The following is a 15,312-nucleotide window of genomic DNA, read 5'->3' on the forward strand; positions in this document are numbered from 1 at the left end:
TCCTTATCTTGATGGGAATCTACTCCTAGGAAATTACGATGCTGCCTTTTTTTGTTGCTGTTTGTTTTTTTTTTTAAACTAATCGAGCCTGCTTTAAAAAAAAAAAAAACACGCCCGTTTCGTTTTCCTCGTGTATTATGCAAATTAAAAATGTAAATATCATTAAGAAATCTGTTGCTAACTTAATTCCTTTCTGCTGGAGCCCTGCTGAAGGCCTTTGATCTCAGCTCAGTGCTCTGATCCCCTCCCTTGGGGGGGTGATGCTGCCATGGTGGCAAATGCTCCTCCTCAGATGTAAAACACCCAACACCAGAACAGCTTGCTCAGGGAAATGGCAAAGCAAACATTGCCAATTAGGCCAAGGGAGTAGGAGTTGGAAGTGAGAAGTTTCTCTCTAGAAGCTGCAGAGGGTGCAGGATGAGCTCTGCCTGCGCCCCGACCCCACGGATGGGAACACAAATCCCCGGGAGGAAAAAACCCATCCTGGGGACAGGGACTGGCCAGGCCATGGCTGGCAGGGCTGGCCCAGCTTTCCAGACCATCCCCTACCTCCTGCTCATTATAAAAACAAGCCGCCATATTCCATTAATTTCTCATTTAGTGTGAGCAAAGTGCTGATACGTACATTTTAGCTACAGTGGTTTTAATCAGTTAATTTAACCAGAAACATTAATAATGTATTTCTTTGCCACTTGACTGCTCATCTGTTAAACAGTTTATACATAGGAGAAGAATGTCACCCCCTGTGCCATAAAACACCTAATGCAGTGCTAATTAAATCCAGTTTGGCATCTTCACTATCGAAAGGAGAGGAGAGGGAAAGGCCGTTTCCTGGGAAGGGATCAATCCTGCTGGGATGGGCTTTCTGTCCTGGGAACCCCCTCCTGGGACAAACACACCTCACAGGGCTCATTTTCTGCTTGGATTCATTCACTTGGCATCACTCAGCAAGTACCTGGCCTCTCATTCTGCTGCCAAACCCGGGGGGCTGTGTTCCTCGGGTTCCCATCCCCTCCTGTCCCCTGCCATGGGGTCCCCAGGACCCCCCAAAGGGGAGCAGGGTGGGGAGCCAGGCTGGGAGAAGTTCCAGTGGGGGCTGCAGGTGCCTTGGGGTTGTCATTACTGAGAGAAATCTGAATTTTCATGTTTGGTTTTGACCGTGCTGAGGAGACGGGGAGCTCCCGGCCACCTCCGGACTGGCAGCTCTGCTGCCCCTGTCCCTGTCCCTGGGGAGGGTTGAAAGCAGAGCAGGAGATGTCATCTGTCGTTTGTCTGCCCAGGCACAGGACCAATTCCTTTTTAATTCCTGCAAAAGAGATGTGTAATTAACAGAGGCAGTGTGTGAGTGTAAGCAGTCCCGACACACCGGCTCGGAGGTTGATCCTCTGCCGCTGCTGGGACTCCGAGGCTCCTCCTGGGTTTTTTAGCAATTAGCATCCAGAGAGAGGAACCTCGGTGGGCAGGGGACAGCTGGGGCCTGTGAGCAGCCTGCACGGGCTCTGTCTTGTGTGATGCATCTTTATGAAGCCTGAGATTGCTGTGGATCCGTGGCAGTGCTGCATCACATTAAGCAGTGTCACGCTGAAGTGACAAGGCTGATGCATGATCAGCAGCAGTTTAGGGGGACAGGGACTCAGATCCTGCCACTCCGTGGTTCTGTCAAAATCTGAGCCATTGACAGACCTCAGAAATTATTTTCAGCTCCGTCCCAGAAGGTTTGGTTCAGGAAGTTTCCAAGTTCTGTTTACTGCCTGTGCACAAAGCCTGGCCCTGTCCAGCATCAGGGAGTCATCCCAGCAGGATGCTGGGGACAGTGGGAGGATGGAGGCAGTGGGATCCTGGCACATCTCCAGGACACCAGGACTTCCCAGGCAGGAAAATGGGCCCTGGACTGAAGAGGAGGTGATGGGGGGAGCACTTTTGGTCCTATTTGGAGGCCGCCACCTCCAGCTTCAGCTCCATTTCCTTGCGGAGGACTTTCTAGTAGCAGCTCCCTGGGGAAGAGTGCAAGGAGAGATTTCTTGTGAACAAATCTGTCACTGCTTTTCTTTTTCTTTTTTTTTTTTTTTTTTTTTTTCTTTTTTTTTTTTTAGGGGGTGATATTTATTGCCTTCTGGACTTTGCCCCTTTCCCTGCACTCAGTGTTATTGCATTTGAGATGTAACACACGGAGGGGCCATCTCTGGGGGCTTTTAGCTCCATTCCCAGTGCACAACCTCCTACTCCTGAGAACTTCCTTTTACTTCCCACCAGTGTCATTTCATTTCTCTTTACTGGTATAAACACCAACCCTGGAGGGACCTAGGCCATGACAGTGAAGTTTTCTCTGCAGGACTGGTCAGATAAGCAGAAGCCTTCCCAGGGAGACAGCTCCTGGAGGAAGAGCTCTCCCATCCCCCTGCCCCAGGAACTCACCCCACAGCATCCTGCAGGGACAGCCACCAAACCTGTCCTGCTCAGCCTGTCTGCCACCACTGTCCCCAAAACAGAGCCCATCAGAAGAGGACAAACTGCCTTGCCACAGCCATTTTGTGACCTCAGAGAAAAAAAATACAGAAAATGCAGAAGTTGGGGCAGGAGAGGTTTGGGGGATGCAGGCAGGAGCACTCCTGTCCCCCCAGGAGCTCGGGCTGGCTCCATCCTCAGCCAGAGCTCCTTCAAAACAACATTTCTGCCAGGATGTCACATGGAAAGAGACTGTCAGAAGCTGTCTAAATGTGTTAACAACACTGTCAGCGGGGGAGAGAAAAGTGTTATCAGAAATAGTTGTTCTTCAAAGCTAAGTAACTGAGTGATTTTATAAGGAGGGAGAGATAAGAGATCACACCCCACACTGAGGGCTGTTGGAATTTTCTTTCCAAGAATGAAGCTATTTGTTTTGTTAAAAAGGGGAAGAGGGGAGAAAGCGAAAACCTAAAATACTCTGATTTCCTTGACTTAGCTTTCAACAGAGCTAAAAATAACTCTGATTGCACCCAGCCAGAGCAGACACAGCTCAGGATAAGCCAAGGCACTGGAAAAGGTTTCCCACCCCCTGGCTCCCTCCTGGGGCCATTCCAAAGGTCTTGCAGCATCCTTGCCTGGAGGTGGGAGGAGGACAGCGTGGTTGTGTTTGATGTAGCCAGACTTGGGCTGTTCTGATCGACATCAGTGGGATTTTGGGTGTTTCATGGGATGCAGTTTTTACCCTGAACAGAGAAGCTAATTTTCTGCTACTTGGTTAGAGGAAGATCCTCTGTGTTTTGCAGCTAAACCTCCCTTCCCAGCCTCCTGCCCATGGCCCTGTGCTGCCCTTCTGGTGTAGATCTAGAGAGTTTCAAGCATTTGCTTTGGATTCTCATTTGGAATTTTTAAACCTTCCCATCTCAGCAGCAACATCAGTGGTCATCAAATAAAATAATATAAAATAACAAGACAGGAAGTTGGTTCTAATTAGCGTGTTCCTTCAGTGATGATTGACACTCCCTGGAGAGCAATTAGCCTGCTTGAAAGTTAAAAGACAACTGAATAATTATTTAACTTGCCTGGTGATTGATATTTCAAACTGAAGGAGTCAGATGTAATAATGGATGACACCATAAAAAATCTGTAAAACTAAGTGATCACAGTTGACAGGGCTTGATCTGAGAAGATACCAAGAGTTTGCACCCAGGCATCTCCCATGGGGCTGATTGCCAGACCTGGGCCCTGTTACACTAAGGACTCTACAAACGTGGCATAAAAAGGTTTTTTGGTAAAAAATATACATGCAAACAAAGCCAACCTGAGGCTGTTGAGCCTCAGTGTGTGTTGCACAGCACACGGGAATGCAGCAGGGAGCCCGTGGGCTGCACCGACTGGTCCAGGAAAAAGCACAGTCCCTCCCTGGATAAATCTGGCAGCAAATCTTCTCAGGAACCTCAGGAGGACATCACAAAGGGTGACAGACCTCAGCACGCTGGCTTTTATCTGTCTGCAAAGCTCTGGGAGGTGCAGAGAGAAGGCAGGAGAAGCCCGGAACAGGGAGAGGCCAGAGCAGGAAAAGGTCAGCAGCAGCATCCATCGCTCTCCCAGACATCTCAAACAACATAAAAACCTGGAAAGAGGCAGAAATGCTTTAGAGACAGACAGTAACGCCAAAGCACCTGCAGTTTTACTCTGTCAGATGAAACTTGTTTATAGGCAGTATATAAAAATGGAAACTGGGCTGTTGTTGCCTTTTAATAGCCCGTTGACTTTCTGTATTTTTATAAGAGTGCAGTCGGAGTGAGGTTACTGTGGTCAGAGCCACACGAATCTCTCTGTCTGGGGAGAACCCACCAAAGCTGTTTGTCCAGAGACTCCACACTGCTCCCTCAGCCAGCTTTACATCACTTCATCCTCTCCATCACGGAGTGGGGGGACACAGGGGGCCCCCCAGCCCACTGCTCAGACAGCTGATGTCCCATCCCTCACCTCCTCAACACAACAAGCTGATATTCTCCCTTTTCCCTCAACTGGAAAAGCTGCAACAATTATTTTCATAATTAGCAAGCTTCTCAAATTAATGCCAGTTATGCTATGTAATCATGATGAAGATTATGCATTAATCAGCTGTTTGAAGCTGGTTATTAGGCTCTTTAAATAATGATTGGAATGAACATCTCTGAAGGAGAGGCACACAAGCCAAGAGGGCTGGGGCTCAGCACACCCTGCAATGGCTCTGGTGAGCAAATGCAGCAGATTTCAGATTTTCCCAGCATATTCAGCACCCAGCAGTACAACCAGAAATCTATCACTTCTGCCTGTCTGCCTTCCCATTGCCTGGCACTAAATTCAAGGGATTGGGTGGCTGCACAGAAAATTCTTTTCTGTCAAAAAGCCTGTTATGTCCAGTTGGGCATCTGGAACGTGAATTTATTTGGGATCAAACACCAATAATCCACATACCTAGTCCTGCTATATTCCATCATAATAAGACATGCTCCAAAGCAACCCTGAAGGCTTTGGGCTAGGAGAAAGCCTCATGTCAGCCAGTTTATAATCAATGTAACATGAATCCAGTTATCACTGCAGGATGATACCAGAAAACAAAAAATCCTTTGCTAAAATGTTCTGAACAGTAAAGCTTTGAAAAGCAAGGCAGGGATGAATCTCATGCTCATTTTAATTTTGGTTGTTGTTTCTGCTGTGTACAAGCTTTGTCACCTCTAAGAAACTTAAACTGAGCTACCAGCTGAGCAGACCTTGATGTGGATGAATTGTTTTCCTTGCACCAGTCAATAACCAAACGTTTTAGCATGATCCAGTGAGAATGAGGCACTTGGACATTTTTCTTAGGCTCCTGCCTACTCTGCCAGGCATTCTGGAATGAAAATCTGGTTCTAAGTGTTGTGTGTGATGGCATGGGACTGAAATGGGTCTCCAGAATGAACATTCAGCCTCTTTTCCTTTAGTTTTCCCCCTAATTCCCAAGTCAGTACTGAGAGCTGAAATATTTTATTCTACCAGAGGCAGGCAGTGAGCAGCTGAAATGTTTTGGGATGTTTATGAATATAAATTAATTACCACAGTCACATTACAAGTGCACATTACAGATGCACAAAGTCTGCAGGGGAAGAGAAGGGAAGGGAAGTGATTTGCCAGCATCACAGAAAAGTCAGAGGTTTTTTTTTGCAGCTTCCTTTGTCCCCCAGCATTGCCACTGGAGGTTGCTCAGCCCAGGGTGTTGGTGTGGCTCTTGTGAGGACACGGATGTCACCAGATGTCACCAGAAGTGTCAGCTTGGCTCTGGCCAAAATGTCACCCTTGGCTTACTCCAAAGTGCCACAAACCCCACAGATAAAGTGTTCTGGATCCTGGAGGAGCAGTCACACATTTCCTTGGAAATTAAGAGGCCTGAGAAGACATCTGTGGTCTACAACAAAACCTTTTAGGTCTACCTTAAACTGAAGAGGAAGATCTTCCTTCTGTAATTAACCCAGAAACCATCTGTTACCAATTGCTTATCTTGCTCATCCATTAATTATTTGGGGTTTTTTAATAAGAACAAGGTTGCTGTGCCTCTCCACGGTTCTGTAAGGGGTGTGGGGCAGTGCCTCTGTCTCAGAGACCAGGACGTGGAGCTGCATAATTTACCCCTGCACTGAGGCACTTCAGTGAGAGTGGCTGCTGAGGAGGAGACACAGAGTGCCAAGAAACCCAGTGATGCTGTGACATGAGCCTGGTGCCCTTGGGGAGGTGTAATGGCATTAACAGCTTTTGAACACGGAAAGGATGCACCCGAGATGTGCATTGCTGAGCTGATGAGCTGGAGGGGAGGCAAACTTGGGAGTCTCTGCTGCTCTGAATTAAGAACTTGAATAGCTAAACATGAGGAACAATAAAAGATGAGAAGAGCACTAAAAATAGGAAGCTGAGATGCCTCCATGAGGAGTTGGAGGTGGGTGGACAAGGTGAAGGGGCTGCAGCTTGGCAGGGAGGAAGGGGCAGGGGCAGCTTTGTACCACGGCAGCTCCACCGAGCAGAAACCTGGAGAATCTCTGCAGCAGAGCACTAAACCTGCCTGCACTTCACAGCAGCTGGTCCTAAAATTTTATTGGAAGACACTTATCTGCCTCACAAAAATATTCCCCGACTAAATCTGTCCCCTCCTGCTCCGCAAAGCTGGAATTCTGAGCACGGAGCAGGAAGGTGACACGACCCCAAATGTTTTAATGTCTTTAATTCAGCCCAGGAAATGTCCTGGAGCAAGCCTCCTTCAGCCTTCAAATGTCACAGCTCTGTCCAAGGGCTTTCTTGCCCTGGATACATAAGATTATAAATCAAATTTTATGTGGCTTAATGCTGGTTTTGCCTTGTCTTGCAGGAGGAATCTTTGAGTATGCAGATGGCCCCAACACCCAGGTGATGAGTGCTGAGGAGCAAGCCTTCAGATTTTCTGCCAATATTATAAATAGAAACAGAACTTTGTTGCCTAACACCACACTAACCTATGACATCCAGAGGATACACTTCCATGACAGCTTCGAAGCAACTAAGAAAGGTAAGAGCACAGAACATACTTCTTAGCACCTTTGTTTGGCCATTTATTCAGCATAAAAAGGCAGGTTTGGCTACAGACCCAGCAGCTCGTTTTGGCCTGCTCTGGTCAGTGATCTAAATGAGAGGTTCCCTGGTACCTGACCCTCCAGAGGCATTTCAGCATAAGGGGAAGAACTCTTCTTTTTTCCCTCTGCAAACCTCACAAAACTCCCCTCAGTATTGGCTTCTAAGCCTGACTGAAGGTCTGCAGGCCAAGCCTTTGTTTATCTGCCTGTATCCCTGACAGTTTTAACTTCCCTGGTGTAGAAATCCTGTTCTCTTCCCAACACACTCAGTTTTTATGATGAGACAACAGCAACCCTCTTGAATTACTGAACGGGAAGGAAGGAGGAGGAGCCCAATGACAAAGGCTGTGGGGCTGATGAGCTGAGGGTTTATTGAGTTTGCTCCTGGTTTGGGAGAAACAAAACCTTGTGCCTGAGCTCACAGGCAAGATCCTGGATCCCTGCTGTCTCTTCTGAAGATGGTTTGATGTGGAAGTTTCTTCTGGAAACGTCCCTGTGCCTCTAACCATCCTGCCCTTCCTTTGCCAGCCTGTGACCAGCTCGCTCTGGGGGTTGTAGCAATATTTGGACCTTCCCAAGGCTCCTGCACCAACGCTGTGCAGTCCATTTGCAATGCCCTGGAAGTCCCTCACATCCAGCTTCGGTGGAAGCATCACCCTTTGGATAACAAGGACACTTTTTATGTCAACCTGTACCCTGACTACGCTTCCCTCAGCCACGCCATTCTGGACCTCGTGCAGTATTTGAAGTGGAGGTCAGCCACTGTGGTTTATGATGACAGCACAGGTAGGTGAAGGAGAGGCTACAGCACAGAAAAACAGATCTTTTGGTGTGGATCCTCTTTAGGAAGTTTTCTAGTGAACCCTTTTAGGAGCAGAACCCACAGCCCCCGCAGGCATCTATCTCCTGGGGGACTCAGTGGTTTCTCAGGCGAGTGGTGTAGAAGGTCCTGGAATCTTTTTCCAAGGATTTAATTCTCAAAGTGCTTAGAAAGTGGGTAACTCGGCACCACAAAGGGTCAAGGGGAGGATTAAGTGCACGAGGGGGTGATCTGGGTCAGCTCAGCTGCATTTGGCAGGCAGTGCCCATCAACACAAGCAAAGACCTCAGTCTGTGGCTGCCTCTGAGGCTGCAGTTTCCCAGCTTAAAGCAAAAGCAGTTCTGGAAAAGTTTTTTGTTTGCTGGCTAATTCTCTAAAACACAGCTGACAAAGTTTTTCACATAAAGAAAGCTGTTGATAGTTAAACAAAGGAAAGCACTATAGATTAAAAAAAAAAAACAAAAAACCAAAAAGACACATTGGATAGGCTGTCCAACCTAATTCTACTAAAGCAAAAGGTTTCTTTAGGGGAGGGCTGATGAGAACAGGGTTTGACATTCCTCCTTTGTAAATGTGGATCACAGTATGTTCCCTTTGTGGCACATTCTAATGTATTTCTTCCACTATGCAGAGGGACATGCTTCTCTTCTCCTCCTTGCAATAAGCATCTGCTGAATCTCTTCTTGCAATGTTAGATATCAATAATTCCTGCTTTGTACCTTCAGCATAAAAAAAGAATTTAATTCTAAGGGTAGCAAGAAAGCTCCAAGTTGTGATTAAGTGACTATTATGACCTACGCTGTTCATAAATCTAAGTGCATAATAATTTTTTTCTTTAGCTGTTGTGCATGAAAAACACTGCAGATTTTAATTTGTTGTATAGCTGCTTATCACATTCTGTCCTTTCTCAAGGGCACATTTCCTTAAGAAAATGGCATTATCTCAGAGATCTCAAAGTTTAGGACCAATCTGCTACTTTTCTCTTTCTACATAGTGGAAGGACCCCAGGGCTACCATAGCTGGATGCCGGGAAAAGTGCTCTGGAATTCTCTGGGGGTTTGGTGACACCTTGGCTCTGCAATGGCCATTTGAGGGTGATGATGGGGGAGGCTTCATTCCATTAAAAAAAAAAAAAAAAAAAAAAAAGGCCAAGGCAGAGAGTTCCCTTTAACACTTTGGGGTTTTCCTGAAGGGCTCATTCGGCTGCAGGAGCTGATCATGGCCCCGTCCCGCTACAACATCCGCCTGAAAATCCGGCAGCTCCCGCTGGACTCCGACGATGCCCGCCCGCTCCTGAAGGAGATGAAGCGGGGCAGGGAATTCCGCATCATCTTCGACTGCAGCCACCTGATGGCAGCGCAGATCCTCAGGCAGGTGAGCAGGGGTCACAAGGGGGGAGGGACAAGTGGTGACAGGGACACCCATGTGCCTGGGGTGCAGGTCCCTGCCCGCAATCTACAGAGATCTTTCAGAAATTCTATAAAAATCGAGAGAAAAAAGCCCCGTGCTGGTGAGGTGAGCTGGGCTGAGCTGAGCTGAGCTGAGCTGGGCCGGGCTGAGCTGGACTGAGCTGGGAGGGACAGAATCCTCTGTCCCTTTTAGGAGCACCATGTGCAATTCTTGGACTTTAAGCCAGATGTCAGTGATTTTCCATCCATTTGGTTTCTCTCCTTTCTCCACTGGCATTTTTCACAGACCAGAAGGTTTGCTGCTCACCCCCCAGCACCTCCCCCCCCCCCATTTCCAGTGCCTGTAGGTCTCAGGGTCCAGTATGAGGCAGAGGAAAATGCTCTCACAAAGAATGCTGAAAACCAACTGCTGGAAGTGTTGCTCATATCAGCCCAGCAAGACACTACCACATAGATTAAATAAATCCCCCTAAGGGCTGAGAAAGCAAGCACATGGAAAGAGCTCTCTTGCAGCCTGCTTGATGCAAAATGCTCAGAGAAATCAGAAAGCCTGGGAGGGATTATTAAAGAAAGCAATATAAGGGACTCATTGTCTCCTGCCTATTATTTTAACATGCAGACTGTGTTTGGTGCTGTTCACTTATTATGCAGTTTATTATAGTTTATTGTGCCATCTGCTCAGCTCATCACTGAGTGCAGAGTGAGGAAGATGGAAGAGAAGGGGAACTACAGGGAAAGAAGTCTAAGTCCTGCCTGGGGTTTTTTTGTGTGTGTTGGCTATTTCAGGACACAAAGCTAAACAGTATTATACAGTGTATTGTGTATTATATATTCTATAGTGCATTTTTACTGAGGAAAAAACTATTCAGGATTTTCAGAGGCTGGGAGGGTGCACAAACCCAAACCTCTCTGCACACTTGGATGCTCCAGCATCCAACACCAGGACCCAGGTCCCTGGAGCTCCTTGGCTGTGCTGCCCACCCCAGTGCAGCCCCAATGGCTGCAGAAAAGGTTCCCTTAAGACTGACACTTAAAGTGCCCCCACTTAGTGCTGATTTTTAACTGCACACCTTTAGGTGACATCAAGTGGTTTAAGCAAATATAGCCTGGGCTTGCTAAAGTAGCTCTGAGCAAGCACCCAGCACCCAGCCCAGACCTTGCTCCCCCAGCACAGGAGTAGCAAGGCACTTCACTCATCATCTGGTTTTGAACTGGATTAATATAAAAACCCTCGTGGATTAGTAAACCATGCCCAACAATACAAGAGCTGGCACAAAGACATACGGATGACATTGCCACATACTGCTCCAGTCTGGGTTCCTTGGAGTGACAGAGCCATCCAACCATTTGTTATTTTACCCTCCTGGACAAACAAATCATTGTAGGAACCTAGCACAGAGCCAGGCCAGCTTGTGAGACCTTCCTGTCCCAGCTTCTCTGGCCTTGCTGATGTCCAGTGACTTCCTAACACTTTACATCTGTTCTCTGCTTTCCCAGCTCCTCTGCTCTCCTTGGCAGCTGCCTCTGAGCTGCACAGATGTGCCTGTCTCAACTTTGACAAAGCTCCCGTCCTCCTCCTGGCAACTGCCTGGGGCTTATCCACCAGGTTTATCACATAAACCCCGAAACCCAGGAGTCTCCTGCACTCAGGCTGCCTGCACTGGGAAGCTGGGGCTTGGGTCTGACAGCAAGTCTGGACTCTTCCCCCAGCCCTGCTCCAGCTGTAGGCTCTGAACTGGAATTTCATGATTTCTCTCTGTTGGTTTCACATCATTTAACTGATGTTTCACACAGGGAGGGGATGGCTCCCTGCTCCAGCTCTTTGCAGACCAGGAGAGAGCTGACACCCAGCTCTGCCAGTCCCCCAGGAAGGCAAGGAGGGGGAGGAAAGGTCAGAAAACATGGCATAAAAAAACACTCCAGAGTTACAGTCTCTGGGCTTGTAATCTAGATCCTTTCCTTTTCCCTCGCTTCTTGACATCTTTCTTCTTTTCAAACTGTCACTTCCTTCCTTGGAGCTACATTCTGCCCCAGTAATTCTAGCAAAAACCAAGGGAGTAAATCCTTCCTGGGGACCTGAAGCTGTTTTCCCATCGGCCGAGGTTTTCAAGTGCTCTTGCATGTGTTTTCTCCAGAAATTGTGCTCACAGACTCAGTATCCCAGTCAGAACCATGGCTATCTCTATCCTTTAGCCCAGCACCAGCTTCAAGGTGACCCTTTTCACAGACAGACACACAACATTCCCCTTGAGGTCCCCTCAGCCCCTGGTCCTGCTCTGGCAAACCTCACAGACCAGTCTGTTCTCTCCACTGCTCAGTTATGCAGATCCCAACAATCTGCAGGAAAAAAGCCTTCATGTCAGGGCTGGGAGAGCCAGAGCCTGGGCTGGCCAAAACCCTTTGGGTCAGGACCATGATCTCCCAGGGCTGTGGGATGGGAGATGTTCCTGCTCCCATCCCTCGGGAGCTGACCCATTTCCAAACCAGGCACTGCCTTAGAATCTGGATATTCCACACAGGAAAAAGGGACTCAGACAAAAGCTGCAGAGAGGGGCAGAGGGAGGGGATGCAGAGCACCAGCACCACACCCCTAAGAAAAAAAACCCCTCTCACTGAGTTTCTTAGCCAGTACGTGGGTTTATGGTGATCAGAGGTTGCTTGGTGGTCCGCACAGGTTTACACTGAAGCTTTGCTGTTTCAGAAAGGTTTGAGGACCACAGCTCAGCTCAGCACTTCAGCACAAGCCTCTTGCTGGCTAAGCACAGTTCCATGGGATGGATCCAGCATCCAGCTTCTGTCTTTGCTGGGTTTGTCTCTGCCACATTTACCAGATCAGCTCTGTTGAGGTTTATGTTGTGTGACTGTTGTTACATTCTGGTATCCTCTCTTACTAACCTCCTTTCCCTGCTCTCCTCAAGGCCATGGCAATGGGAATGATGACAGAATACTACCACTTCATCTTCACCACTCTGGTAAAGTACCCAATCCATGGAAATGTGTTTTCCCTTCCCTGCTGAGCAGAATGGGAAGAGAGGAGGAGGCAGAGGGGTGGGCAGAGGTCCTGGCCTGGCTGTGCATTGCAGGACACTGAAGCAGTGGGGTGGGAAAAGCAAGGGAAAGGGAGGTCTGGTACCCAAACAGATGGTGAGAGCAGGGCCAGGGGGGTCTTCAGGTGGGAATCAGACCCTGTGATGTGGCTGTAACATCTGCAATGGCAGCACTGACAGTCAGAGAGCCATCAGTCTTTCCTCTTGCTGCTTTTGGGCTGGCTGACTCCTTTGGAGCTGCTCTGGCTTTGCACAGATGTAGGTTCTGGTTTTATTTTCCCTCCCTGTCACTTTGATTTCAGCACAGCTACCCACGCTCTGCAAGAGGAGCATCTGTGGGAATGGTCCTGGTTCCACAGAGAGGATGTGCTGGGGCTGGGTTACAGCAAAAACCGGGGCTGTGTTCCTCTGCCTCCACCTCGGTCTCCCTTAAAAGCCAGGAGCAGCCCTGCTGTGGTCAATAGCTCAGCACTGGAGGTTGATTTTGCATGAGAAGAACTCAGCTTGAAATTAACTCCACTCTCATTAAACACGGGCCAGTTCTTCTCCGGCTCCAGGAGGCATTGTGGTTTGGGTTTTTTGGCATGCCACTTCTGTTCCCATTTTGGATGCTATTGTCTAGTATACTGTTGAATTCCGTGTGATTTTGAAAATCCAATTTATCTTTTTGCCTCCAGGAAAGAATCAGACTAAAGTAACCCTTAAAAACTGCAGAATTTATTTTCCGAATGCAAGAGACATTTTAATTACCCCTGCTGCCATTATCTATTCCAGGCAGCTTTCAGCATTTCCCAGATAACCTCCTATTAATCAGCCCCAGCTGAGCCTAGAGTACATTTCTTATGTAGGTACAGCCTGGAGGTGGGAGAAGAAGAATTATAATAAATTAATAGATAAGCAATCACAATTAATGCTGCTTTCCTGAAATAACAGTTATATCATGGGAAAGATATTTTAATCTGTCACTCCTTAAGGCAATGTTTTCCTAGCTTGCAATGCATGTGCTTCAGCTTCTCCGGTACTAGACCCATGGGGTGCTAATGAATTAGTCTATTATGTTACACTGAATGTTTCTAAAAGGTCCCCAGTCAATACTGAGCACAGTGTATCAACACTTGGCATGAAATGCTTCAACATTTTGCTAGGCAGCAAGACTCCAGTTCACTGACTTCAGCCTGAAGAGCAGCATCAGCCTTTCCTAGCAGAGGAGGAGGAGGAATTCTTCCGCTCAGCCTTTAATGCAAGCACAGCCTTTAAACCCTGCACAGTCCCAAGCAGGGACGATCAATCCCCTTAAACTCAGCTCTAGGAATTTCTGAGCCTCTTGGAAAAATGAGCCCTCAAATGCAGAAGCTTCCCCACTGCCTCTGCTCCAGGAGCTCCAGGCAGAAGCAGGAATTTCTTCCCATGGTTTGGGTCAATGGGAACAAAACCTGCCTTGCCTTCTCCCAGTCAAACCAGGAATGTGATAAGCCAAACTGGTCCAGTTTGCCACTGGTGCTGATCACCAGGTACTCCTCTTAAACCCAGTGTACCCGAGGCCCGTGACACAGCACCAGTAGGATGGAGGGGAAAATTAATTCTGCAGTGCAGAAAATAATGAGTGAAAGGGGATGTAGATGAGGTGGAAAATAGAACCAGATGTTTCGACTTGTCTCTGTGCAGAAGCAGAAAATCCAGAAGAAACTGATACAGCAGTTCCCCCCCCCAACCTCTCTGTGTCCTGACTCTCAGCTCTTAATTATCCTCTAATTCCAGGAAATGCTAAATCAGGTTGCAGCTGAGATTTAAACTGGAACCAAGAAGGTCCCTGATGGGAGGTTGGCTTCTATAGGACTTGGTGAAGTGAAGGGTCAGTGGAGAGGGCACCCAAAATACCAGGAGGATCTAAAATGTGGCCAGGGCTGGGTGGAGACTGACCATGAGGCCTGGAGCTTGGTGGATCAGCTTTGTCACAAATGGTCACATTCTGAGGGGGACATGATCTGCTTTTGCAATGAAAAATTATTTCCCTACAGCAATTTCCAGAATACAAACTGAAGCTTCTGACAAAAAGTTATGAATTCTGAAAAAATAAATCTCCTCCTGTGGTCAGGCACAGGACTGCTGCAAGCATCTGTCTGAGGTTAAACAAGTGTTTGCCCCTTAGTTACTGGAAGTCATTTAGAAGTCAGCATCATAGCCTGGTTTTCACAATGCCCTTTAACAAAATGTGGAGGTTTGTACTTGCAATTTTTCAGGGGGAAAAAAAAAACCCAAACAAGCAAGCCCCTGAACTCCATTGTGGGTGTGATTAATGACTTGGTCCCCAGCTGCACCTGCAGATTAAACTGTGGCATCCATCAGCACATGCCTTGGGGGTGCAAAGTCAGAGGCCAGTGCTTAAGGAAAAGATCAAACCTCCAAAGCTTATTAAAGCAAAACAGCTGTAAGAACTTCCAGCTCCCCCACTGAGAATGAAGTCTGGGTTGCTAGCAAGTGCTGATTTTGTTATGCTTTGCTTAGGGCAGTGGGGTTTAGGGCCAGTGCTTTTCCAGCTCCCCCATGGACAGAACAGAGCTTGCTGGTGACAGACACTGTGTCTGGGTGAGCCCACAGCTTGGCCATGTAAAGCCACAGCCTCCCAGTAAAGCCACATTATACAAACCAGCAACAGCCGTGTAATCTCATGCTGTGTTTAAACTCTTCTTATAATCCCAGGTGAGAGCAGTGAACATCATTCCTGGGTTCCCCCCTCACCCTCTGTCACAAGCAGACAGTGCTGTTGCCTCCCCACATTTTTACAGCCATTGAACAATTGCAGAAACTGTTGAGGATAAACTCAAATGAGATACGTCCCATCCAACCCATTATTCCCATTACCAAAGTCCCATCCCCACTGCCATTCTCCCTCACTTCCACTCACAGCTGGGGACCCTGGGTTTCTGCTGGGCAGATCAGCTGCTGTCTGACCTCAAACTGCTCAGACT

At 47.8% G+C, this 15,312-nt stretch overlaps 1 protein-coding gene across 2 annotated transcripts in view; it reads left to right on the top strand.

Moving 5' to 3' along the window:
- GRIK3 (glutamate ionotropic receptor kainate type subunit 3) overlaps positions 1-15,312 on the top strand; it is an 87,849-nt gene that overhangs the window by 39,638 nt on the left and 32,899 nt on the right. Inside the window, exons 2-5 of one of the 2 annotated variants that reach the window (XM_071767772.1) lie at positions 6,827-7,003; positions 7,596-7,853; positions 9,080-9,261; positions 12,215-12,268. In XM_071767772.1, the coding sequence (XP_071623873.1) occupies positions 6,827-7,003; positions 7,596-7,853; positions 9,080-9,261; positions 12,215-12,268 (671 nt within the window). The remainder of the gene's footprint in view (positions 1-6,826; positions 7,004-7,595; positions 7,854-9,079; positions 9,262-12,214; positions 12,269-15,312) is intronic. The other variant, XM_071767773.1, reaches the window with a different exon arrangement.

The sequence above is a fragment of the Heliangelus exortis genome, chromosome 24 (assembly GCF_036169615.1).
Source record: "Heliangelus exortis chromosome 24, bHelExo1.hap1, whole genome shotgun sequence".
Classification (NCBI taxonomy): domain Eukaryota; kingdom Metazoa; phylum Chordata; class Aves; order Apodiformes; family Trochilidae; genus Heliangelus; species Heliangelus exortis.